Raw genomic sequence first — 27,429 nt, forward strand, 5'->3', positions numbered from 1 at the left:
ATAATACACTTAAATGTTTTTCTGTGATTTTTCAGCCAATTTGACTGGAGCTAATGAAACCTGCTGGTTTAGGGCTCACTTGAAAGAGGCTATATTCAGGGCACAAATTGCGAGCACACTGCTGTGCAAAGTATGTGGGTAGGTGGTCTCGTGAATGTACATATTAATCCTAGTCCCTCTCTAATCCCTCTGGGAGAAGAGAAACACTCGAAGACACCTGAAGTGGGTCGATCCAACCACGGAAGGCTTCCTGGAGGGGCCCGACTTTGAAAAAAGCTTTCCCAGGCCTGTATCCGTGGGTAAGAAGAATAGAAAAGAGAGTGTGGCGTGACTGAGGGGTCACAAAAGGCCCACGCCAGAACTCCGGTTGGCTGCCATTCTCCCGGGAACAATTGTGCTTCAGTAACCGCGCCAAAGGTGTTATCTCCACTAAGGCCACGCCTCCTCCAGGCAAGGACCCGCCCATTTCCCCGTCCGCCACTGCGGCTCAGGTTTCCGGAAGGTCCTGATTTTAGAGCGGACCAAACCGGATGAAGGTCGCGCGCCCTCTTCCGCCCGTGTGCCGGTTCACAAAGACCCCTCTTCTAAGTGGGGTGGGTACGCGTCGTCCTTTTGCGCAGGCGCGCGGTGTGAGGTCCACGCTCGCCTCTATGCCGGCAGGGCACGTCTCGCGGGTCCGCGCCTTGTATCGGGGCATCTTGCTGCTGCACCGGGGTCTGCCCCCAGACCTTAAAGCCCTTGGTGACCAGTACGTGAAGGACGAGTTTAGGAGGCATAAGACCGTTGGTTCTGACGAGGCCCAGCGTTTCTTGCAGGAATGGGAGGCAAGTGAATGCCACCTTTTCTTTGCCCCAGACCCTCAAAGGTGTCCCGGTTTGTCCCCGTGAGAGATCTCCTTTCCCTGCTGGTTTCCCGCGGGCTCCACGCAGGATCGAACAGCGGCAGCCTGTTGCGTTTGAATTAAACAGCGCAAAGCTGTTCAAACAGTACTTCCCAAAGTTACATGATCTGCCGGTCTATTTCTGCCACCGGTTCCTGGCAGGAGCAGATCCCGTTACATCAGCGTCTCCAAAACAATTCGTCTTGAGCTCATTCCCATGCCAGGCTCTGTAGAAATGAGGATGGGAGGTTACAAAATTGAATAAATCACCGTCAAGCAGCTTGTTGCCTCTCCAGTACCTTGCACGTAGCAAGCGCCTATTAATAAATTAATGGTTTTCTCGTAACGTAGTTTTCAGACTTAGAGGCTTGTTTCCATACTGTTTTCTAAATGTCCGTGCCCTTTCTCGGGTCTTAATAATGTTCTCAGTTGACTGATAACAGATACCGGATACAACTGCAAGCAGTGGAGGAGAAAAATGCTCAGAGTTAAGTCAGGTGAAAGTTGATTTCTCGGGAATTTCAAGTTTCGTTACTTTGTTGCATGCTGTCCTGTACCATTGCATTAAATCTCAGACACGTGCATTGGGGATTAGCCCTTTGACTTCCCATCCCTTTTTTAGAGTAAGGCTATTTAGAATATTTCGTGCGGTTAGGGGCCTAGCATAATTGCCTTAGTTATGATTTGCAAATATCAATAAATGAATGGATTGGGAGTTAGAGTGTCATCTCAGGTATTTGAAAGCATGAAACAGTGTTAGTAAAAGAACAGAGGTAAGTGATTCTTTGAAAGCTTAAAAAGTTGATGGCCAAATTGATGTCGGTTTTTTTTTTTAATTATAAAGATTATGGTTTGAACACAGAACGTTTTCACTGAATCTCAGAATTCTTGATTGTAGTTTGCAAGATGGTTATTTAGACAATGGTGAAATTTAGAACTTTTATAAAAATCATGTGTGTTGGAGGTAATTAGACTGCATGGAGCCAGGGAAGTTGAATCTTAAATGCAAATTGCTTTCTTTTAATATGGTAACTTGGTCTTGGAGCCAGAACTGGATTCAGATTCAGGTTCTGGAATTTATTAAATTTCACATCGCTTAATTTTTCCTAGTCTTATTTTCTTATCTGTAAAATAATAACAGTATTTATGCGCCTCTAAATTAATGTCTGTAAATTTATTTATAAGCACTTTTTAAATTGCTAATTGAGTGAATCTGTAAGAAATTAGGGTGTTAAAGTGACATTTTTAAAGCTAAGTCAGTTTGTGACAGGACAGAAAGGAGAATCTAGCACTGTGCTGAGAAGATATAAGGGCACTTTGAGAGGTCCTAAAGTGTAAGAACTTGGAAGTTTTTTAGCAAGAGTAAAAACTCAGAATAAATTGGTAATAGGCTGGAGGAGAGAGGCATAAAAATAGAAACAACCAGGTAAATAAAAAATGTGTTGATCAACCTACGAGGCTTGGTATCAGGAATTCAGCCTTTTTTTTTAAAAAAAAACCTGTCGAAATAATCTTAGGCTTACAGAAGAGTTTCAGAGACAGTACTGAGTTCCCATATATTTTATATCCAGCTTCCCCTTACATTAAATTAACATTGTACATAACCATGGTGCAGTTATCAAAAATAAGAATGTAACGTTAAAAAAATAAGGAAATTAACATTGCCACAGTGATGTTAACTACAGGCCTTATTCACATTTTGCCAGTATATCCCCTAATGCTCTTGTTCTGTTGCAGGATCCAATCCAGGATCCCACATTGCATTTAGTCATCCTGTCTCCTTAATTTTCTTTCGTCTGTGACAGTTCTTCAATCTTTTATCTTTCATGTGTTTGACACTTTTTTGAAAAATGTTGGTAAGTTGTTTTGTAGAATATCTCTCAGTCTGGGTTTGCCTGATTTTTTTTCCCCTCATGATTAGATTGATGTTGTGCGTTAGTGGGAGGGTGATACCGTAAGAGTGATGAGTTTTCCGCAACACATCATATCAGAGGGCACGTCATACCAACACGACTTATTGTTTGTGATGTTAACTGTGGTCGCTTGGTTAAAGTGATTATCTGCCAAGTTTCTCCACTGTAAAGTTATTATTTTCCCTTTTGAAATTACTGTATCTATTGGGGGATACTCTGAAGATATACAAATATTTTGTTTCTCCTTAAAGTTTTCCAGTTACTTTAGCATTCATCAATGGATCTTGCCACTGAGTTCTCATTGTGATTTTCTATTGCCCTCATTCCCTCTGAATTTATTTCTTGGAATGTTTCTGTGGGTAAGCCTTGTCCCTTCTTCCCCATTACTGATCTACCATTTTCATTTATTTTTTTGGAATGAAGAAAAGTGTATTTTGATGTGGCTAGGGCCCTGTAATTAATGAGTTCGCAGCTGGGTAAAGATTAGTTTAAACCTAGTTATCTAACTATTTGGGTAAAGTAATAATTCTCACAGTTTCAAGGCAGCTCAGTCTTTCTCAAGTCTGGGAGTTAGAAGGGGGGTAGGGTGGATTCTGCCAAGAGAGCTAGTTTTTCTATTCCAAGGATGAAGACTAGAGAAGATTCTAATGACTTGGAGGGGAATAGAACTTGGCTAGCACAGTGATACCAACAAGTGATATCCTTCAGCCTTCTGGGCTTTTTTTCTCTCCTATGTGTTCTTCAAAATATCTGATTTATGATTATGTTATATATGATGCTACTATTTATGGCATGGGTTTCTGTTGTTTTGGTTAATGATGATTACATATTTGGCACGCATAAGTATTACTAGCTTGATGCTTATGTTTATGTCAAGCTAATTTTTTTATTTTTTTAATTTTTTTTTTTCAACGTTTATTTATTTTTGGGACAGAGAGAGACAGAGCATGAACGGGGGAGGGGCAGAGAGAGAGGGAGACACAGAATCGGAAACAGGCTCCAGGCTCTGAGCCATCAGCCCAGAGCCCGACGCAGGGCTCGAACTCACGGACCGCGAGATTGTGACCTGGCTGAAGTCGGACGCCTAACGGACTGCGCCACCCAGGCGCCCCCGTCAAGCTAATTAAGAGTAACACAGTTGTAGACTTACTGTTCTTTGTGGACTTTGGATTTGGATATTCTCTCATATATTTCTAAAATTACTTAAGAACTTGAATGTATTCTGAATTTGCTTTACTTTAAAGGGTAAATTTGGGTATGGGTACCACTGGGGAAAAGAGAAAGGAAGGATCAGGCATATTAGAGGTCCCAGCATTAGGAAAGTTCTCTGTTCCTTTCGTTTGTAATCATGGAAAACTGGCAAATGATAGAGCGAATTCAGCTGGGGAACTTTCTGTTCAAGGACCACTTAGGGGAAGGTAGGAGGAAAGTATTTCATGTTTTCTAAGGATAAAAATGTATATGCTTACATACAGAGAAAATAGTGAATTTATATAATATCTTACCATAAGAGAAAAAAAAATGTAGGTTCAGTAAGAGTTGTTGGGAATCTGTTAGGGAGAATGTGTGTTGTAATCTTACCTCAGATCTTTTAGGAGGCAACTCTTAGCAGTGGAATTGGGTCTGGGTAGATGAGGGGTCTTATTATTGCATTTTTAAAGTTCTAACTGCTCAGTTTTGAAGAATAACTGATTTAGGTAATACTTTCCTTTTTTTTCCCCCCTCTCTGTCTGCCCTGTTGTGGCGAGAAGGACTATTCACCACTTATTTTCTGGGAAATCAGAAAAAAACGTTGAAGATTAAATAGCAAGTAAAACATGGTTGTTATAGAGTGTGAGATGAAGAGTGATAAACAGCTGTCAGGACTCACTCTGAACAGACTCTGTGTGTTTAATTTTTCCTTTTCTGCCCCATTTGTTTATGTCCATTGTTTTCTTGTCAGGTTTCTTTGTTTTTCCTAAGTAGCTGTTTTGCTCTGAGTCTGTTGGGATATGTTTATAGTAGAGGTTATTTCTGGAAAGAAGTTGTTTCTTTTTGCTTACACATTCTATAAGTAGTTATCAATCACATTATCGATCACAATATCAATCTTATTATTGCCAGGCAAAGTGCTAGGCATTGTGGCACACAAAAATGAATAATAATTGTATTTTATTTTCATGGTGTCCAAAATTTAGTAGCGTATATTAGACAATTGTAATACAGTAGAGGGGCGCCTCAGTGGCTCAGTCGGTTGAGCATCTGACTTTAGCTCAGGTCACGATCTCATGGTTTGGTTCATGGGTTCGAGCCCTGCATCAGGCTCACTGCTGTAAGCACAGAATGCGCTTCAGATCCTCTGTCTCCCCCTTCTCTGCCCCTCCCCTGCTCACTCTGTCTCTCAAAAATAAATAAACATTAAAAAAATTCTAATACAGTATGAAAGTGTCTGTTAAATGCGATGGGAGCAAGTAGGGAGTGGAGACGGTTGAGGGCTACATATAATGTCTAGTTGAGTCTTGAGCAAGTCAAAGTTACCATGTCAAGAAAAAGACTTTCTCAAAAGTGGGAATAACATATACAGAGGTATTGAGGTCAGAAACAGTATGACTTTTTCTAGGATTTGCAGCGATGTATTTAGAATTTAGTGTCGTATATGAGAGATTAGGAAGAGATAAAGTTAGAGAGGTAGCAAGAGCCAGGATATTCTCCTAAGGATTTTAGGAGTCCCTGAATTTTAGGATTATTTGGAATTCCTGAAAGATTTTAAGCAATGGTGAAATGATTCGAATTATATTCTAGAAAGATCACTTTAGCAGCAATATAAAGGAATGATGAAGGATGAGTCAGATTGAAGGTAGGGAGTATTATTAGGAGAGATGTTGTAATCCCAAATATATATGTGCCCAAACAAAGACAGGTGTTGAGAATGGGGAGTATGGATTTAAGTGTTATCCTTTATAATGTAGAATGGGACTTGACTTGGTGACTGATGGAGGGTGAATGAAAGAAGAGGAAATAGAATGGATAACTCTCAGGTTTTCGAACATGATACCAGTAACCAGAGTAGGTCTGTAGAAAGGGCAGATGAAGAATGAGTACAGTATGGTACATTTTGTGTTAAGCATTTTGGTGGGACAGTCAGGTGGAAATGTTCTGAGGTATAAGTCTCATACTTAGGAGACAGGTTGTGGCTGGAGATAGAGAATTGGAATTCATTATCTGTAGTTAGCTGGTCGTTCAAAGGTATGGTTGAAAGTGCCCAGGCTGGGTAAAACCTGGGCGAAGGTAGGCAGAAATAGACCACTAACATTTAGGAGTTAAGAGAAAGAAGGTAGTAGTATAGTGCTGGAACTGTTTAGTTCTTTTCTTCTGCAGTTGGTTGGTTCTGGCCTCTTCTGCACAGGAATGTACTTTTGTCCTTATGTTTAATTGTGTAGATTTGTATGATGGTCTAGATATTATGTAACATTTGCTTTTTTGTTTTATTTTGTTGTATTTGAGAAGAGGATGTGCTTCATAGTTCATGTAACCATCCATTTGTAGCTCACAATATCCTTGTCTTAAAACTTTGAAGTAGATCATCAGATAAAAAATGTATGATTAAGTTGCATGTCACCTATATTTAGAGTTTCCCTAACTTAGGATAATTAGGCTTGAATGGGTATTTTGCAGTTTTTATAATTGTATGCCTTTCTTACCTGATTTGGGGACCTCATTTTGTCGCTTATTAACATCCCGATTTGTGGTTTGTGTTTGAGCTTGCAGAAGAAAAGGAATCCTCTGTTCCATAGATGGATCGTAGATGTTGGGGGATGCATCTACGAAGTAAGAGAGAGTCATTTGTGAACTTCTCAGTTGTGCTGTTCATTCAGCAAGTTCCTCAATATAGTGTTTTTGTGATGGTTTATTGGATGGTGATGGTTTATTGAACGGTGATGTATGTTTTCTTCATTAAGCTTTACCTTTTAAAAATTTTTAGCCATATTACGATCCTTATCTAATGTGGAACAGGGGATAAAGGAGAGGATATGAAACTGTCTATCTTTGGAACATAAAATTTTTTCCCCTTTCTGAGGTATTTGGCTTTGTAGTGATGCTTTTAAGATGTTGTTTTTATTTAGGAATATTTAACTTTTATTGATGTCACGAGATGTGTTATAACAATGCTTGTGTTATAAATAGCTAAAGGTATTTTAAAAATCCCAATTTGATCAATATTGCATGTATTGACATTACTGAAACATACAGGTGTATTTCTTTTATTTAAATGATTTAAAATTTATTTGATTTTTCAGGCTTAAAATAATGGTAGTATAATAATATTAATATGCTAGTGGTTATGGTTCTAAAATACATCTCTACACCCAATGTGGAGCTTGAGCTCACGACCCCAAGATCAAGAGTCAGGTGTTTTACTGGGTGAGCCAGTCAGGCACCCTAAAAAAATAAAGAAAAGAAAATAGATCTGTATGTGTGTGTGTATACATAACACACAGTCTTAAAAATTTAAAATAAATGTTTGCACAGAATTTAAGAAGATAAAGGATTGTATATGCATAGGTTTACTGGTTTAACATACTATTTTTTTTTGAAATATATTTTACAGTTGCTTAAGAAGAATGTCTGAAATTTTACATAGAGAGTATTAGAATTGACTGAAAGGGAGCTTCAGATTGCTAAAATAAATTCATTTTTTATTTTTAGTTAATGCACTTAAAAAAAGTCAAGGTAATGTATGCACATGGTTAAAAATTAGTATAGTACGGTTATAATAAAAAGCAATATTTTTTATTCCTTATTTATCTCTGTAATTGAACGTTTTTCATTATTATGTCTCAAATACCTTGTGAATTTTGGTCATCTGTCCTTATTTACAAATAAAGCAGTAAGAAACAGAATTCTGCATACAGATAGGCTTGTTGATTGGAAACTTACTTTCAGGGTTAGACTTTCAATTAATCTCCCTTAGATTTGCTTCTCACTCCTAGTTTCTTTACCTACCTGTATTTGTGTTCAGTTGGTTCTGGTGGTTTGGCTTCATCTTCAGCTATATTCTCTGTTCTGTATTCTAAGCTTTGGCTCCCTGTATCTGCACTGTTTTATGAGCTATACTCTGCTACCTGCTTTCTGTCATGAGAAATGTATTGAAATCTCTTGGCTGGTAATGGCTCCATTGTTCTTTAGTCATTATGGATTACTCCTAGAAATTCTTTACTATCAGGTTAAGGAGGTTTTGAAGGGGAGGAAATAAGAAATACGCTGCTGCTGCTGCTGCTAGGGTTTCTCCAGTCTGCCATCTTAAACTGGAACCTCCATTCTTTCATTTTTAAAGATAAAGTAACTAAGGCTTACATAAATAAAATAACCTATTTGGTATCACACAGCTAGATAGGACAAAAATCTTGTGCTCTTACCTCATGAAATTAATGTTTCGAAAAAATATTAAACTTTTGCAACATAAAATGTTTTTTGGTGTTTTTCCTTTGAATTTTGCTTGTTTGCTTGCAACAGTTTATTTGTATATTTGATTTTTCCTCCAGTTTTTGTATTTTTCCTAAGGGAAAGAGAAGCTTCTTAATCATATTTTTATCTTCTACACCTCTAGCATAATAAATAAAAGTTTAATTATTGTTACATAATGATTTATTTTTAAGTTTATTAGCCCAAGATGCTAGTTGCCACACATTTCTTTCTCAAAAATTTTTTCAGTAATGAAATGAGAATGGAAGTTGCTACGATACATCTGTTAAACTGTTGTTAAAGTTGGGCGCATACATTTTTCTGTAATTTTTGGAAGGTTTATTTAGGCCTCAGTGGTCTCAGTAAGAATAGTATTTTATCCTTGAAGATAGGGATGGACCAGTACATTTTTTTACCTCTAAGATATGCTTATATTAGATGAGTTAAAACTGTATCAAATTGGCTTAACTTATTTACACTTTTATGGTAACACTGATTTTTCTGTCTAATCTTTTCTGTTGTTTTTAGGGTAATATGTTTTTATAGTAATAGAATGGGTAAGAAAAAAACAAAACAAAAACATTGTATTTTTTTTTTTAAGATTTAATGTTTTTAATTTTTTTAAATTATTTTTTAATTTACATCCAAGTTAGTTAACATATAGTGCAACAGTGATTTCAGGAGTAGATTCCTTAATGCTCCTTACCCATTTAGCCCATCCCCACTCCTCTAACCCCTCCAGCAATCTTCTGTTTGTTCCCTATATTTAAGAGTCTCTTATTTTTTGTCCTCCTCCCTGTTTTTATATTATTTTTGCTTCCCTTCCCTTATGTTCATCTGTTTTGTATCTTAAATTCCTCAGATGAGTGAAGTCATATGATACTTGTCTTTCTCTGACTAATTTTGTTTAGCATAATACCCTCTAGTTCCATCCATGTAGTTGCAAATGGTACATTTTGTTTTTGTGATACAGTTAAAATTAATATAAAATTAAGAACTTCTTAATTTTAGAAAGTTAAAAAGGCAAATGGAATATATTTGGAATTAATGTGATATATGATTAACAGCATTAATATAAAATACTTATTAGCTTGGATAGTGAAAACACTAACAGCTTTAATAAAATAATGGGTAAAAGGGACTCTAATATGAGATCATTCTATGATTTATATACAAGGATGTTAATTGTGCTGCATGTATATGGTAATAATGAAAAATCTAAAGCAGTGTAGATATTCAATGATGGAGGAAGAATGAAATGATAGCATAGCCATATGATGGATGGGTTAGTATGTAGCTAGCAATAGCATTTCAATAACAGCATGGAAACCTGTTCATGATATAATTAAACAGAAACAGTGTTTATCTTTTGGTGTCATGGTTAAGGATGATTATACTTTTCTTCCTTGAACCTCATATTTTCCACATTCCAGATCCAGTTTTGTAAATGCAATGAAAAAAACTATTCAACATTGTAAATGGCCAATGAAGTAAGATAGAAGAAATAAAAGGTATCTGGATTGGAAAAAAGGAAGAAAACTGTGTTTATTCACAGACAATATGATTATGTAGAAAGTCTGATGGAATCTACAAAAAAATCTGGAATTAGTAAGTCAGTTTAACAAGGTTGTATGATAACATGATCAATACACAAAAATTAACTGTATTTTTATATACTAGCAATGCAAACTTGGAAATTAAGATTTAAAAATACTGCTTACCATAAAAAATATTAAATACTCAGAGATAATTCAGACAAAGGATATACAAATCTGTACACTGAAAACTATCAAGTATTGTAAAAAAAAAAAAATAGGCTCAAAATTAAACCTTATCTAGTTACTAACCACTAGAAGACTTATTTTAGAATTGTTAGTGCTCTAAACTGAGATCAGAAAAGAATCATCAGGGCCATTTTCTGGCATAAAGTTTTTTCTTTTTTTTTTTTTTTTTTAAACAGCATGAAGAATCTTCTCCTGCTTAATTTCCTAGAGATCATACTTAACTATTCATTGATTCTCCAGTAACTTAATTTGATCAAAATTCAGTTGCTACTTAATAACTGTTAAAAATCTATTGTCTTTTAATTTTTCACATTTTCTTTTTTCCAAGTATTGTAGAAGTTGTACCAGGCTGACAGGACTGAGAGGAGAGATTGGTTAACTGTTGGTTTGTCTGCTAGTAGGTCAGTCAGAGAGGATGAAGACTGGTGAGTGGGCTAACTTGGTGGCTTGGAAGCCAGTAGGTTTAGGACAGAGATTCCAGGTAGGAATGTCCTCCCCAAGATTGTGATTATAATTCCTGGTGATTGATCTTGTAGGTCTGGAATTGGACTTTGTGTACCAACATACCAATATACCCAGAGATGATCAGAGATGTTGGCATCAGACTCATACTAACTAAATTTATAAATATTGAAGTATGAATCAGAATGATGATTGAAGTATAAACCAGAATATTCATTTCTGTGGGTGGGGGAATGGGGACTGGTGAAGGGGGCTCTTCTTTTCCAGGAGTCAGAATATTTATATTTAGACCCAGGGATCTCTCTTTTTTTTTTTTTTTTTTTAATTTTTTAACGTTTATTTATTTTTGAGACAGAGATAGAGCATGAACAGGAGAGGGCCAGAGAGAGAGGGAGACACAGAATCTGAAACAGGCTCCAGGCTCTGAGCTGTCACCACAAGCACAGAGCCTGACGCGGGGCTTGAACCCACGGACAGCGAGATCGTGACCTGAGCCGAAGTCGGCCCCTTAACCGACTGAGCCACCCAGGTGCCCTGACCCAGGGATCTCTTTTACAGAGATCTCAGAATTCAGAATTTTTTAGATTTTTTAGAAAGGTAATAAGGAGTATGACTGAATTTTATGAAGTACTCCAGTGGAATCTGGGATCGTACCTGTAATCAAATATATTAATATTTCTATAGTAAAATATTTGACAGTTAATATTAAATAGAATAAATAAAGGGCTCATGTCCATTTAAGTTAAGATTTGTTGCCTGATAAGTTCTGAAAAAGCTTTTGTTTTTTTGAAACTTTTTTGACATCAGAATTGTAAGTGCAGGATTGTGGACCTCTATTAAGCTTTCTGGGAAACTGAATTAGTATTTAGAAGGTTGCCTGGTAAACATGGAATTAAAATAATGGGAAGTGGGTAGGCATGAGAAATTTTTCATCAGGCCTCACTGTATCTGCAGCAGAAAACATCGTGGGTTCTATTGCTTCACTGCTTTTTTTTTCCTGGATAGTGCTGAACGCATATCAGCAAGTTTGCCCCCTCTGAATAGTTTATTATTTTATTATTTTCATTGTAAGCACTTTATTTCTGTCAAAGCTTTATTATTATTATTGCTATTAATGTGCTAATAGATTCAGCTACCTAATTTGTCATCTGGGCCTGAGAGAATTCAGATATTTCCCATTGTGTGTTGATTTAATTAGCTTGATTCCCAAGGGAGGATCATATTTATCTTATTTACAAGTTTTTGCTCTTCTCAACTTGTAAATCACTAGAGCTTGGAAGCATTTCCAAAATAAACTGCATTTTGACTTCTGTGCTCTCAAAAAATAAGTATTTATGCTTTATTTGAATAGAACTTAAATACACACATAAATGTTTTATTTTCCTTCAAAAATTTCATTATTATAAACAAATAAAAATAGAATATTACATAGTGTATGTTTAAGTAACAAAGGTTTCTGGACTTTGATGCAGTGACTCTTCATTTTGCTGAAGGTGAGGAGACCTACAGCTTGTTTAAAAACTATCCCATTGAATAAAAAATACATAACTTCTCATAGAGACTTTCCCCCTTCCAAACTAAGACTGGCAGTAGATGGCATGGCAAATACATATATACATTTACCCCAAAACAACCACAACAACGTCAGCATGTAGCATCAGTGGGCCTAGTTTCATAGCACACATTCTAAACCATGACTCCTCCAAAAGGCATCTTGTTCACTGCCTCACACTTCCCAGCATGGGCCGTGATAGTTTGTGTATGTTACTTAGCCATTTCATAAGCAATGGATACATACATTGATAGCTCAGGATTCCTAGCCAATGACCCCAGTTAATACTACTTATAAAAAATACCATGAACATCTTTAAATGCCTTTACAAAGCTAAGAGCAAGATGTGCAGAGTGAGAAAAACTTATTTTAAAAAATTTGGAAACATGTATAACTTTGATAATAGTGTCTGAGTGCTCTAAAACCCTTGGCTACTTCATTCATGTAAATCAGTTAATACTTCCAGGATGCTTTTAGAAAGTGCAATATGATTCTGTTCTAATTTTGTAATTAAATCTAATGAGGGTAGAGACAGAGAGGTCTATACCACGTTTTCTTCACTCTGGAATTCATGTGGAGATACTCAGTTTTCTCTATCCTCCACTCATCCTCAAACCCCTCCATCTCCCCCTCCTCCTGTCATCCTCTTCACTTTCTTCCTCTTCCTCTTTTTTTCTTTTTTAGGCAACAAGCTATCTCCTTTGTACCATCAAGTTTTCCCTACTGGCTAAATTCTTTTTCTTTTTTTTAGCCTCACTACCTTATTTTGAGGCTTTTTTTTTTTTTTTTTTTTTTTTTTTTTGCTGTCAGATTACTCAACATCTGTTTGGTCTTCAGTGGAGATGCTAGGGCTTTTGGCTTTGATCTTAGGGTGCACTCTGAACAGAACAGAAGAAATTAGCCAGTAATGGCCATTTGGGGGCATTAGGATCTTTCCTGCTTCTCCAAATGGTCCAAAATGCTCCATTTTTGGATCATCAAATTTGGATTTCCTTTCCCTACATATTGTCTTCTATATCTCAGGGCACTTAGAACACTGCAAAGGAAAACAAAGCAAAAACTACGATGCTTATTGGGACCTCTGGATTTTTCTTTTGTACAGATGCTGTTTTACCTGCATAAAGAAGGCAGCTGGACTGTTTGCTCTGGGCCACCTTTAGCCATATTAACTATGTCAGCCTCTGCGTATAGTTTTATTTATTTATTTTTTTTCAACGTTTATTTATTTTTGGGACAGAGAGAGACAGAGCATGAACGGGGGAGGGGCAGAGAGAGAGGGCGACACAGAATCGGAAACAGGCTCCAGGCTCTGAGCCATCAGCCCAGAGCCCGACGCGGGGCTCGAACTCGCGGACCGCGAGATCGTGACCTGGCTGAAGTCGGACGCTTAACCGACTGCGCCACCCAGGCGCCCCTACCTATAGTTTTAAAGAAGAATTTGGTAGTTTAATGATTAGGATAGTTACAAAAGTATATAATTAAGAACTATTTAAAAATATATATTTCTATGCCATTTTCAGCTATTGTATTTAATCTGTTTCACCTAGATTTGTCAAGCTTTGGGGACAAAGATTGTAGTGATAGAAGTTTCTGAAGCTTGATACTTTTGTAACTACTTTTATACTATATTTTTGAAAAGTTGTTTATAAATCGATTTTTTTTTAAATGTGACTATACTTTAAATATACTGGCAAACTTACTATTAAGGGAATTCTTTGTGAATCCTTTTGTGGTGAATAATCAGCCCATAATTTGTTTCTTTGTGTAAACCTGCATTTGCATACATCAAATTTGTTTTAAATAGGGTGTGTCTACACATGTCGATGGCGTGTGTCTAAAAAGAATAAAATTTAATTTCTGTTTGATGTGAAGAACAAATTCAGATTTGGCACTTTTGATGAGTGAGACACACCAGATTATTTTAGTTCTATTCTTTTCAACTAAATGCTATCAAAATGTGCTCTACACCCTAAATTAAGGAAGATTGAACTACAGTATATTTTTAAACTATATTTTCTTAAATATTCACTGGGCTAGTTTGAAGTTATCCAAAGTTTAAAAAGTTATTTAGTTTTTTTCTATCTTAAAAGCAAACTGTATCCCAAATCCTAATATTTTGTTTTTCTTTTTGTTTTATCTTTGTAGTCGTAGTACTAGATGTATACGTTGCTTTTTAATTATGTTTGTTAGCTTTCTACTCTCTGTAGTTTGATTCCCAGTAGTTTATTGCTCTGCTTAATACTTGGAAGATACTAATGATAATGTGTACTCCTTTTGTGGATTTTAAAATGGTGTTAACCAGAATTAGCTGTAAACATCTCTTTAGTCCATAATATAGCATAAACATGGTATATTTATAGTGAAAACATAAAATGTGTTTGCTGTTGTGTAATATTCTAACTGCTCTGTGGTTAAATAGACTTTTTCTGCAAGGCTGTCTGGGGAGCCTAACTACTATTTGTTACATTGTTTCTCTGGGAAAGTTATACACAAATCAAAGCTGAGAGCGTTGGGAACTTGGCTGCATCTTTTAGATCCTTTGCACAGCCTACTGGATAGTCAGTCAAAGGAAAATCCTCTCTTGACTGAACATGGGTACTGTTGGGTCCCTTGGAAAGTAAAGCCTTTCCTTGACAACTGGAGGAGTAGTCAGTGGGTTAGGGGACCTTTGGAAATGTCCTGGGATTTAGGAGAAAAGCCTTTTGTACAAAAATAGAGCCAAACATTTGTTTTTCTATGGTCTTTACAAATTGAGTGTATTGAGGGATAGTCCAGAGGACATTATTAAGGTCAAAAACTGGAAGGGAAGTAAAGAATCAGAAATTGTTCCAAATATGGGCCTTGAATTGCGTGAGGATGTTGGTCACACGATGTCAGGGAGGACTAGATGGAAGCAGCCCATCTGAGTTTATTGGTTCACTCATTCATTCAATGCCTACTCATTTTCAGGGAATTCAGAGATTAATACATGGTCAGTATCTTTAGGGAGTTTATTAAGTTGGCTACAAGACTGTGCAAGATAGTATGAGACACATTGTACCTTAAAGAATAGCAGCTGGAAATGTTGGTCTTTGGGCAGTAGGGCAAAAACCTGTATGAGTACAGGAGGAAAACTCCTTCAGCCAATTGCATCAATGATTAGGCAGTTTTCTACGCAGTGTATCTACCTTGTCTCTTGATGTTCCTTCATAGGGATCCATTCTGTTGTATTCTAAAGATCTTTTTATCTTTGAGTTTCTTTTACCCCGGGGCACCTGGGTGGCTCAGTAGGTTAAGTGTCCTACTTTGCTCAGGTCACAATCTGGTGGTCCGTGAGTTGGAGCCCTGTGTTGGTCTCTGTGCTGACAGTTCAGAGCCTGATGTCTGCTTTGGGTTCTGTGTCTCCCTCTCTCTGCCCTTCCCCTGCTCGCTCTGTCTCTCTCTCTCTCACAAACATTAAAAATCTCCCTGTGGGAGATTCCATTGTAAACTGTTATCAGTAACACTTTAATGATTATCTGACATTGACTAGTCCAGTCACATACCCTGTGACCTTGGATAATTTGATTAACCACTCCAAGCCTGTTTCCTCCTCAGTAAAATGGGAATACCAGCAGTAGTTACCTCTGAGGTTAAGGAGTCAGTAAAATAATGTATTCACAACGGTTGCCTTGAGCCATAATTAGTTCTCAATAAATGCTAGCTACTTAACCTCTGGTGTGGGGTAGGAAGGAGGCAAGATTTGTTGATGGTGCTAAAAACAAATTTTGTGATTTCATTTTTCTTAATTCTTCTTTCTCTCTTATCTTCTATATCCAATTAGTTGCTAAATTCTGTTGATTTTGTTTCCTCTTACCATATCAGAACCCTGACCTATTTGCATTCTCATTACCTCTAGATGTTTATGGCAATATCATAAATAATCTTGCTTCATCTCTTTTAATTGTCAGCTTATAAAACACAACTTTGACCGTATCATTGCTATTGTCAAAAATCATCATTGTTTTCCCATTGGCCTCTCTTTAACCTAGAGTTTCAAACTCTGCAAAATCTGGCTTGAATATATTTTTCCTTCCATCTCAATATTCTCTACCATGTAGCCTATGATCCAGTCACATTTGACTGAGTGTTGTTCTCTAAATGTGAGTTGAAGTTGTTTTGACTTTCACTATTCATTTGGTCTAAATGTTTTCCTTTTTCCATATGGCCAAATCCTAAAATATCTTTTACAACAGCTTCAGTACTTTCATATCTACTCTTTCTTAATTAATTCTTCAGTATATAGCAAAACTCTATCTTCTAATTTCCTAAAACATTCTTTTTTTTGGCATTTTTGTTTTGATGTTTCAACATTGTAGTATAGTTATTTATGCACGTTCTTTTGGCATTAGTAGATGGTAAATCCCTTGAGGACAAAAATTCTGTTTTACCTATCTGTGTACTTTTTAAAGCTCCTGGGACAGTGTTTTGCTTATAAAAGATGTTCAGTGAATCTTGTCTTTTTTTCCCAAAAGAAAATTTGTGTGATTATATTTCAGATGAAGACCAAACATACTAATAGCCATAGTTAGATTAAAAAATTAATCAGTTGAATGTGTGTAGCCTTTATAAAGATTAAGAGTTATGCAGAGTTTTTTACCCTGATACGAGAATTCTTAAATTGTATTTCATAAATACATAAGAATTCAGTGTTAAATTTCATAGGGTACTAGGCTTAGTCCAAGCAGTTTAATTCATGTTTTTGTCTAGATATATTGATCAGTCACTAGGCATATGAATGTAGGTACAGTTTATAATTGTGTTGTTGTTGTTGCTGTGTAGCTGTTACTAAGCTTTTGGTCTTTATAAAATTTATAACCAACATGTGTGGTTCTTAATTACTCAGGACAAGTTAAAGTAGTTTTATATTCCTGTTTCCTTTTCCATTGAAGATAGTTTTTAAAGTGCCTAAAGTGGGGAAGAGGTGAGGAACAAATATTTAAGGAATTTAAGATCATGAACTGCAAGAGACCTAGGATAGCCATAATTGCTAAGAATCTTGGAAACAAAAAAGAGGTTGAGTGTCCGTCATGCAGTTTCCTTAAGCCGCAGTCAACACCATCTTCTCTCAGGAAGAAGAGAGGAGCTAAGAGCAACTGTGCATAATCATTTTCACTAAATTCTTCTAAGAATATGTATCTTGTTTATAACTGGATTCTAATATTGGAAAACAAATCCTCTACCAAGACACTGGAATTTTCCAGTATCAGAAGAGATACTGGTATTTTTTGTGAAGTGTAATTTCAGAAGTTTCCACATGATGGCAGAAGATCCTTATATCTGGAAAGGCTGTTGAATGAATTTCAGAAAAGTTTGTTTCAATTTTATCAGAAATAGGGGCGCCTGGGTGGCTCAGTCAGTTAAGCATCCGACTTCGGCTCGGGTCATGATCTCATCGCTCCTGAGTTCAAGCCCCGTGCCGGTGTGTCGGGTGGCCGTGTTGGCCCGTGTTGGGCCGTGTCCGGCCGTGTCAGGTTCTGTTCTGACAGCTCAGAGCCGGGAGCCTGCTTCAGATTCTGTGTCTCCCTCTCTCTCTGCCCCTGCCCTGCTCACACACTGTCTCTGTCTCTCAAAAAGTGAATAAACGTTAAAAAAATATATATTAAAAAAACTAAAAAAAAATTTTTATCTGAAATAGTGTTTTGTCTTTTCATGTTGCAGCTAGTAATTTTCCTGTTTGTATTGTCTCATATAAATATGTATATCTGTATCAGATGTTCTTGCCATTTAAAGGATTTTAAATGTTTTCACTAATTTTAAAGTAGAACTTTTTTTCTATTTTCTTGTATACAGGTTTAATCCATTTTTGAAGGTTTTATGGGTTTCCCCTGAATAGTGTTTAAAATAATTTTTTTGGTAAGTGTATTTTTTCTTGATTAGTCAGTTTAGGGGAAATTTCGCTTGGTTGTTTACTATTTATAAATGTATCAAACCCAGCATGTGGACTTTTATTTGACTTTATTTTAGAAATTAAGGAATTGATGCAACATACATTCTTTTATGTTAACTTGCTTAGAATTTTGAATGGTTGTCTCAGGCTTACTGTTTTCACTATCATTGTCAGATCTTCTGTGAAAGTGCCCTTGTCTTAATTTAAGAAATTCATTTCATTCTGTAAATATTAATGCTTGCCATGTTTCATATACCACTGTAGACACTGATAATTCATAATCATAAAAAATTTCACCAGGTATAATCTTTGTTTTCTGGAGTTGACAATCTTTCAAGGCAGATAGCTACCAAAATACATTATTGTTTTTGAGTTAATATTTGTGATTCTTACTAAAACAGTGTACTTTTAATAAAAATTTAAAGGTCATCATTTGACCTGAAAAAGATCAAAGTAAAAATTTGGAAATTTTGTGGAAATTTTGTTTTGAACATTAGATGATTATCTAGTTTGAAAAAAGGGAATGGCATGGCATTTTTTACCTGTGGCTAGAAACATTATGGCCTTTTTCAGTGTGCAAGTGTTTTTTTTTTGTATTGTATAATTTGTCAAAAGTGGGACACCTGGGTATAAAGCATTATAAAATTGTACAACACACATACACATATATAAAAGGTATATTTATTGACCTACAAATTTGGCTTTTATTGATAGACCTATACAATAGTTCTTTATGAAAACTTTCCAAAAATAAATTTTCAAAATATAAAAATTATATGTATCTGTTTACTTCAAGGCACCTCCCGCCCCTTTATAGTGATTATATGAACAATACAAAAAGAACATAAGTAGGATAATAACTCTTGGGATATAGTAATATCCTTTCTTTTTAGCTGTTTCTGTCTATAATACTGTGTCACTTTTTTCCTGAAGAACACAATTTTGGCAATATTGTTTTGTTATTTAAAATTTTTCCTTAAAATTGCCTGCAAGCCTTTTCAAAGTTACATTTTATCATTAACAGCTTTGAATTGTTGACTTCTTTGAGAAAAACATCTTTCTGTAGGTACTGAGACATCAAAGGAGCTAAGGGTAATTCTGCTCAATGGAGGATTTCTCAAATTAACCTTTTTTTTTTTTTTTTTTTTTGTACTTTAAGGTATCACTATTTAAGCCCAAATATTTTAACAGGTACTATCTTTTAATCTCCATTTAGAGTAACTTTCTTTGACAAATATTTTTACAAGACAGACCTTGTCAGATAAGTTGTCTTTATGATTATTTTGAAAGTTTTGCCAAATTTAGATGCTCGAAAATCATAGGCCTTTTCAATTTTTATCCATTTTAGTGTGAGTATAAATATATCCATTTATAAATAGCTCCTTTAAAAGATGGCTGTCAAAAGTTGTAATAGATATGTAATGATGGAATTTCAGAATTAAATCTTATATGCTGTTTGTGCTTTTAAAATTTAATGTTTCTTTTAGTAGCAACAAATTTCAATCTTCTTGTTTACAAACTTTGTTTTTTAAAAATGCCATTTGTTGTAAGTTAAAAGCTTAAACTTTTTGCTTCTTTGTCTCATAAAGAATTCCTACTGATTTGAACAAAATGCAACCAGAATTTAAAAACTTGTTTACAAAAATGTTCAATATTATTGTAGAACTCTTAGGTTGATGTACAAGTTAGTTTTTTTAAAGCTCCAATATTTTTAAAATTTTTAATGTTTATCTCTGAGAAAGACAGAGTGTGAGCAGGGGAGGGGCAGAGAGAGAGGGAGACAGAATCCAAAGCACACTCCAGGCTCTGAGTTGTCAGCACAGAGCCCGACGCGGGGCTCCAACTCAGGGACCCCAAGATCATGACCGAGCTGAAGTCGGACGCTTAACCGACTGAGCCACCCAGGCACGCCTTTACATCTGTAGATAATAGGCAGCACAAACAGAAAGTTGATACAACTGTGCTGAAGCATTGCATTCAGTGTCAGCCTTGTTACAGAATTTTGTGGATTACTTTTACTGTGAACTACAGATTCGTAAGAAGTGTTAGTTTTAACAACAGGTACTGTTCTGATTAGAATATCACAGTTTGGGCACAGTTATAAATTACATACGCACCACAACTAATTACAAATACCGTACATTCCTTCTCTAAGAGTCTCTAAATTTAATAATCTCTGTTTCTTTGGCACTACACCAAAACATATTTGTATTATCACTGTAAAAATGATGTTGAGCTTTTTAACAGAATTTGAGTAGCACTGACAATAATGTCAGATATTTTACCTCCAAGAGAGTGAATTTCGGTCTACTCTGGACCAGGAAGTTATGAATCTGGAGCGCTTGTGTCTGAGTGCACTTGCTTATCAGTCAGGCCTTGCATGCCGTCTTCAAAAAGAATATGTTACTTATACTGCATCAGGAAAGGGTTAGGCAAGAGTTGTGAATTATTAATAGTCATCTTCCAGATTTAACCACTTAAAGTGAGAGCTTGTCTTTGTTGCATCTCTGTCACTACTAGACTCAACTGGCTGAAGTCGGAAGTACAAAATGGAGGTATGCCAATACCACCCCAGCTGTCTTAATGCAACTGCTAATATTTTGGTAAAAAGTGACAAAATTCAGGACACATTTTAAACTGGATGAAATGTGAGAACAGTGGTAATGAACCAGGATGATCCTCTAACCAACCAGAATGTGTGGTTGTTATACTTTTATCCACTTAAAGTTTATCAGGTGATGGTTTTGGTAGGGAAGTGGTATACTGTAGTTTTATGAATAAAGTACTGAATTTAGTCAAGATTTTTTTAGTTTTGGACTCTGTCCACTGATTTGCTCTATCACCTTTGTTATGTTTCATAGTTTATTCTTTACTTTCTCCATCTTCCAAATAAAAAGAATATTTGCTTTAGACCCATTTTGCTAGAAAGTGCAAATTAGACCTGGCAAGATATTTGGATCTTATAGAAATCTAAACCTAAAAGAATTGGCCACATAACGTGAAAAGTTAGGGCTGCCAACAGCACTCCTAAGAAATACCCATGAAAATGTTCCACTAAGCTTAAGTAAGAGCTTAGATCCAGACCTTGCTGGAGGGGGCACAGCTATAACTCACTGGATGACAGAGAAGTTGCCGTGGTGCTGTGCTGGCAGACCTTGCTAGAAATCTGTCATTTGGAACTTTCCGGAAATTAGCACCCAAGCTGTATACAGGGAGATGCCTCACTGAAGAGGGAGCTGTTGGCTACTGGTGGTTTGGCCACCAGGCACTGTGTGAGCTGAGAGTTCTGGAGGCGCCCTGCTAGATCAAGCGCCAGGAGGCAGAGCCCTTTACCCAGGCAGTGTCTCCCCTGTGCCCTCTACTGACAAAGTGTAGCACTGCGCCAGCAGGCAGAAGGAAAGTATTTAAAGGGCCCAGGTCCATTTCACAAAGTAGGCTTTTGGTGAATTTGGAGCAGAGCGGCTATAAATGAATAATTGGCACAAAACCAAACAGCTTTCTCATTTTGCTCTGCTCTAGTAAATTACATTTTCCATTCATCATGAAATTTGTAATAGCTTCTTCCAGTTCTTCTGGCTTTTGGATCTATTCAATTCTGTATAATTCTGCATTAATATGTCTTTCTTTTAAATTTAAAGTTGTCCATACTAGAGTTTTAAGCTGAAACAAATGTAATTATATATAATTTTTAAAAGAGGTATTTTGACTTAATTACCAATCGATAGTTATACTGTAAGTCATGCTGTCTTGCATCAAGTATTCTAATGTGCATGACATTAGAGATCACTTGAACTGAATCGGTCTGTGGACACTAACTAGATTAGCTGTGTGCCTGTGTGTAGTGCTACAAGTAATGCTTGCACTTTCCTCCCCTAGTACAACACAGTAATATCTTACACAATGCAGTTGTTAAAGTAAAATGTTTCCTATCAAAACAAGAAGTTTGTGTTTACTGGGAAAATATTTTATGCTGGTTCAGGTTTTTTTTTTTTAACTTTATTTTGAATTCGTTATAGATTTATAAGAAGTTGCAAAGATACGTATGGGGGGGGTGTTAAGCTACCTTTGCCCAGTGTTAACATTTGTATAACTGTAGTACATTATCAGATCTAATTGACATTGTTTATACCCCAGATGGTTTATTTTTATTTCTGCAGTTATAAATGCACTTGTGGCTGTGTATGTTGATCTGTGCAATTTTATATGGGAAGTTTGTGTAAGCACCACCACAATGATGATACAGATCTGTACTATCATCACAAGGCTTGGGCCACCCCTTTGTAGCCACACTCGCCCCATCCCTTCCCCATCCCTAATCCCTGGGGACTACTAATCTCTTCTCCACCTGTGTAATTTTGCTATTCAGGAATGTTGTATAAATAATCATAAAGTGTGGAACTTTTGAGATTTGCTTTTTCACATAGCATAATTCCCTTGAGGTTCATCCAAATTGCTTTGTGTATCAATAATTTGTTCTTTTTAATTGCTGAGTAGTATTCTGTGGTACACATGGTTCCACAGATGGCTTAACCATTGTGAAACCATTGTCCATTGAAGGACATTTGCATAATTTGCATTTCTTGGCTATTACGAATAAAACTGTTGTGAACATTTGCATATAAGCTCCTGTATGAAAATGTTGTAATTTTTCTGGGAGGAATCCCCAAGAGAGCAGTTGCTGGACTTGCAGTGCAAACCCATTCGAAAGGAATTGTCAAACTATATTCCAGAGTGACTGTACCATTTTATATACCTACCTGTAATGTATAATTGGCTAGTTTGTGTGTGTGTGTGTGTGTGTGTGTGTGTGGCCATTTTGATAGTTGTGTAGTGATCTCTCACTGTGTTTTAATTTGCATTTTTCTAGTGACTTACGATGGTGAACATCTTTTCATGTGCTTATTTGCCACCTGTATATTGTCCTTGAAATCTGTGTGCATGCCTTTTGCCCATTTTCTAATCGGATTTTTTTTGTGTTGTGTTTTGAGAATTCTTTATATGTATTCTAGATACCAGTCTTTTGTCAGATATGTGGTTTGCAAAAATTTCCTCTAGTCTATAATTTGTTGTTCATTCTTGTAACAGTCTTTTTCAGAGCAGAGATTGTTTTTTGTTTTTTAATTTTTTATAACATTTATTTTTGAGAGAGAGAGAGAGACAGTATGCGTGGATGTGAGTTAGGGAGGGGAGGAGAGAGGGAGACAGACTATCTGAAGCAGGCCCTGGAGCTGTAAGCACAGAGCCGGATGTGGGGCTCAAACTTACAAACCTGTGAGATCATGACCTCAGCCGAAGTCAAGAGTTGGCCGCTTAACTAACTGAGCCATCCAGGTGCCCCCAGAGCAGAGGTTTTAAATTTTGAAGTCTAGTTTATCATTTTTTCCTTTTATGGACTATATTTTTCGAGTCAAGTCAAAAAGTCTTCACCTACTCCTAGGTCATGAAGATTTGCTCCTATGTTTGTTTGTTTTCTGGAAGTTTTATAGTTATGTTTAACATTTAAGCCAGTGATCCATCTTGAATTATACATGCACTGTAAGGTTTAGCTCAGGGTTCATATTTTTTTGGCCTATGGATGTCCAATTGCTTCAGCACCATTTGTTGAAAAGACTATTTCTCTTCCATTGAATTGCTTTTGCACCTTGTTAAAAAATCATTTAGGCATGTTTGGGTGAGTCTGTTCCTTGGTTCTCTAATTTGTTCCATTGATCTCTATGGCTGTCCCTCCATCACACTGTCTTGTTTGCTGTAGCAATATAGTAAGTCTTAACCTCAAGAAGGGTGACTCCTCCCATTTTATTTTTCTTTTCCAAAATTGTTTTAACTATTCTAAGACCCTTTTTTCCATATATACATTTTAGGATAAGCTTGTCTATGCCTACAAAAAGCATTTCTGGGATTTTGATAGGAATTGTGTTAAACTTGGAGAATTGATCTCTTTACTATGTTGAACTGCTTCAGTCTTAAATGAAATAAAATTAAGAATTCAGGTTCTCAGTAGTCCTATTTCAAGCATTCAATACTCATGTTGGCTTATGGCTATACTCTTGGACAACATAGCTCTAGACTTCTGTACATGCTCGTCCCTCTTTCTGGGACAACTTCCTCCTATTTAGCTGACCACCTTCTTATCCCTTGAGTGTCAGCTTAGATGGCACCTTGTTCCAGGCACATTCTCTGCCTCATGTCTCATTTCTCAGCCCAAGTGCTCCCATTGAACTCTGTATTCATTTCTATTTTTGGCAGGTGTTTTCTTACTGTTTTTTATTATTACATTGTGTGCTAATTACCTTTTCACTTGTCTGTTTGATCACTAAATTATAAGCTGCTTTGAATCAAATTGTAAGATTATCCTTGTATCTCTAGCACCTGATGTTTAATGTGTATCACATCTAATTAATCTCATAATTTTCTAGAATTGTGGTTTTTATGCTTTTGGGGCATAGATTTATATATACTTACTGTTTTATAAATTCTGAGTATGTCTTACCATTAGCTAACATTTAAATCACAATATGCATTTAAGGCAAAGTGTTCATCATTAACAGTTGTGAATGTAAATTTGTATTTCAAGTCTTGTTTTTGAAAATTTTGGGCTGAGTTTTTTAGACTTGATTATATTGCCATTTTTCAAAACGTATGGCGTATTTGTCACAACCAATGAACCAGTATTGTTACACTGTTACTAACAAAGTTCATCCTTTATTCATATTTGCCTAATTTTTACCTAATGACCTTTTTCTGTTTCAAGATTCCACCTAGGAGACCACATTGCATTTAGTTGTCATGTTTCCTTAGCCTCTTCTAGACTAGGAAAGTTTCTCCGATTTTCTCAGTTTTTGATGACCTTAACAGTTTTGAGGGGTGCAAGTTGGATATTTTGTAGAATGTCTTCCAACTTGGACTTGTCTGATGTTTTCCTCATGAATAAACTGGGGTTATCAGTTTTGGGGAGGAAGACCACAGAAGCAAATTCGATTCTCATCACATATCAAGGGTACATTTTTACCATTATTTTTACTTCATTAATCTGGTCGAGATACTAGTAGTACATGTACTATTAGCATGATGTACTGGCATGGTTACAGCAAGGCAATCCCCCAGGGTAAGGCAAGAAAATAGTCAGAATTTCTATAAGGTTCTCATTGAAAAAATAAGGGACATTTTGTTCTATTGGTATTTAAATTACAGGTTGTCACTGGCATCCTCCTAACTGTGTGACAGGATCTTGTAGGATTCACTCAGTAAATGAGGTTAGTTCTCCAGTACTTCCAGGCCACCCAAACTGACAGAGACCTCTCCCTATAACCTCTACATCTGTTTCTGGTGTATGGTGTTTGGAGTATATGTTTGGTATATGGTATAGCAGTAGGAAAAGTGTCTCTTCTCTGTTATTTTCTTTGCTGGTGCATGTGTTATTAATACTGTGTTCAACCAGAAGATTCTTTATGGGCATCTTTTAAAGGCACCTGTCCATTTTATGGATGAGTTTAATTAAACTTGATAATATAAATGGAAAACCTATTTAATTGGCTTACCAAGCCAACACATCCAAATACCAAATAAGATATTTTCCAAATAAGGAAAAGAAATTCATGATACTTTTCAATATGGCATATGGCAACATGCTCAAGGAAGTTAGTATTTTATGTGTATATGATATTTTTTGAGATGCAGTTTCTGAAATTTTTTCTGTGTATTTTTGGAGCATTTTATAAAACTATTGTTTTTTTTTTGTTAAAAATATGAATTCAAGATGAATACAGGTTTGGGGCTTTGGTCATTCCAGGTAAACCGTGCACAATTGCATGTTTTTCTTTTTTTTTTTTTTTAATTTTTTTTTCAACGTTTATTTATTTTTGGGACAGAGAGAGACAGAGCATGAACGGGGGAGGGGCAGAGAGAGAGGGAGACACAGAATTGGAAGCAGGCTCCAGGCTCCGAGCCATCAGCCCAGAGCCCGACGCGGGGCTCGATCTCACGGACCGCGAGATCGTGACCTGGCTGAAGTCGGACGCTTAACCGACTGCGCCACCCAGGCGCCCCACAATTGCATGTTTTTCATTTGTTTCTTTGCCGTCCACAGCTTCAAGTGATTCTCTTATTATTCACAGCTATTCTTTGTCATATATTTCTCATCTGAAGCATTATTATTCAGAAGAATAATTGCATTGATTTGAATACAATTTGAATAGATTTGTATTGACTCTATTACTTTTCATTTTTAGCTTGAAAGTAGTTCGTAGTTGTTATTTTCAGTTCTTGGTCCCAGATGTTAATGCTAAAATTCTCTGAATGTGGTGAAACTCACTTTATAAGATAGATGTATTCTAGCAAAGTTAAATTTGAGTGTATGTAATTCCATTTACATAACAATATGTTTTATGTAATTTAAGATATGGTGGGGGGGTAGCTGCCATGCGCTTATAGAAGAATACGCCTATATACACATAGGAAAGCAGCCTATTTTTACGTTTTTCTTGTTAATGTTTTTGTTAGTAATTCAGCAATATAAAGAAAATATATTTGTTGATAGCCAAAGTGAACAGAACGTAGTATAAAAAGTCACTTTTCTTTAAGCAAATTCTTCACTTTACAGCAAAATAACACACATGTCTTCTAGGTTCCTTAGATTCTAGGTCTGTATTATTCATATAATTAATGCCAATTTCTGTAACAAATAATCCCAAAGTCTCAGTGGCTTACGATAAAAATTTATGTCTTGCTCTTGAAAAGTGTGTGTGGATGTACCTGTTCAGGCAGCCCTCCCCAAGGGCTCTCCTCTAAGCAGTGGCACAGAGTCTAAACTTCTTCAACATTTTAGATATATGGCCCTGCCTGTGACCTTTTAAATTCCCAGAAATATGTGGGTGCTTTTTAAAACCTTTACTTTGCAAAGCATCTCATTAATTAGCCTTTATTCAGGTTTTTTGGTTAGTCTGTTGTTTGTCTTAACTGTTATATCTTGCCCCAGGCATCAATAACCTGCCTTACAGGTTTTTGACAAATGTCCCTGGGTGGTCCCCTAGCACTGGGGGCGTTCTGAGAGGAGGAATTAAAGCAAGGCCTTTGAGCTGCTCCTGTAAGGAGTCACCAAACAGATCTCAACAACAACAACAAAAATCCCAATTGTTTCAGAATAAGGTCTGTTCTGTTCTCTCTGATACTGGATACCTGTATTGGGAACATGAACTTTTGTCCTCAACCACTGCCCAGTTGGAGAACATGGGACGGGACCAGAATGAGTTAAAATACCACAGAGCTCTCTGACCAAGATTTGACTGTTTTTCTTGGCTAACCATTTACTTGATTGCTACAAGCTTTCCATTAATTTCCAGAATTCTGAAAAAGTTGGTTTTGACCATTTTTGCTAGGAAATGTATTGCTTTTGTGGGGGGATGAACTGTTGGGAGTTTCCTACTCTGCCATGTTTGGTGACATCTCTTTGTATGATTTATAATGTTTGTGAATGGTTCGATTCTGAGGAC

The 27,429-nt window shown here is 36.3% G+C and overlaps 1 protein-coding gene across 1 annotated transcript in view; it reads left to right on the plus strand.

The window, feature by feature from the left end:
• The first annotated feature begins 507 nt into the window (after positions 1 to 507).
• Positions 508 to 27,429, plus strand: part of SDHAF3 (succinate dehydrogenase complex assembly factor 3) — a 66,377-nt gene continuing 39,455 nt past the window's right edge. Inside the window, exon 1 of the mRNA XM_043588937.1 lies at positions 508 to 824. Within this exon, the coding sequence (XP_043444872.1) occupies positions 531 to 824 (294 nt within the window). The 5' untranslated portion in view covers positions 508 to 530. The remainder of the gene's footprint in view (positions 825 to 27,429) is intronic.

The sequence above is a fragment of the Prionailurus bengalensis genome, chromosome A2 (assembly GCF_016509475.1).
Source record: "Prionailurus bengalensis isolate Pbe53 chromosome A2, Fcat_Pben_1.1_paternal_pri, whole genome shotgun sequence".
Lineage (NCBI taxonomy): Eukaryota > Metazoa > Chordata > Mammalia > Carnivora > Felidae > Prionailurus > Prionailurus bengalensis.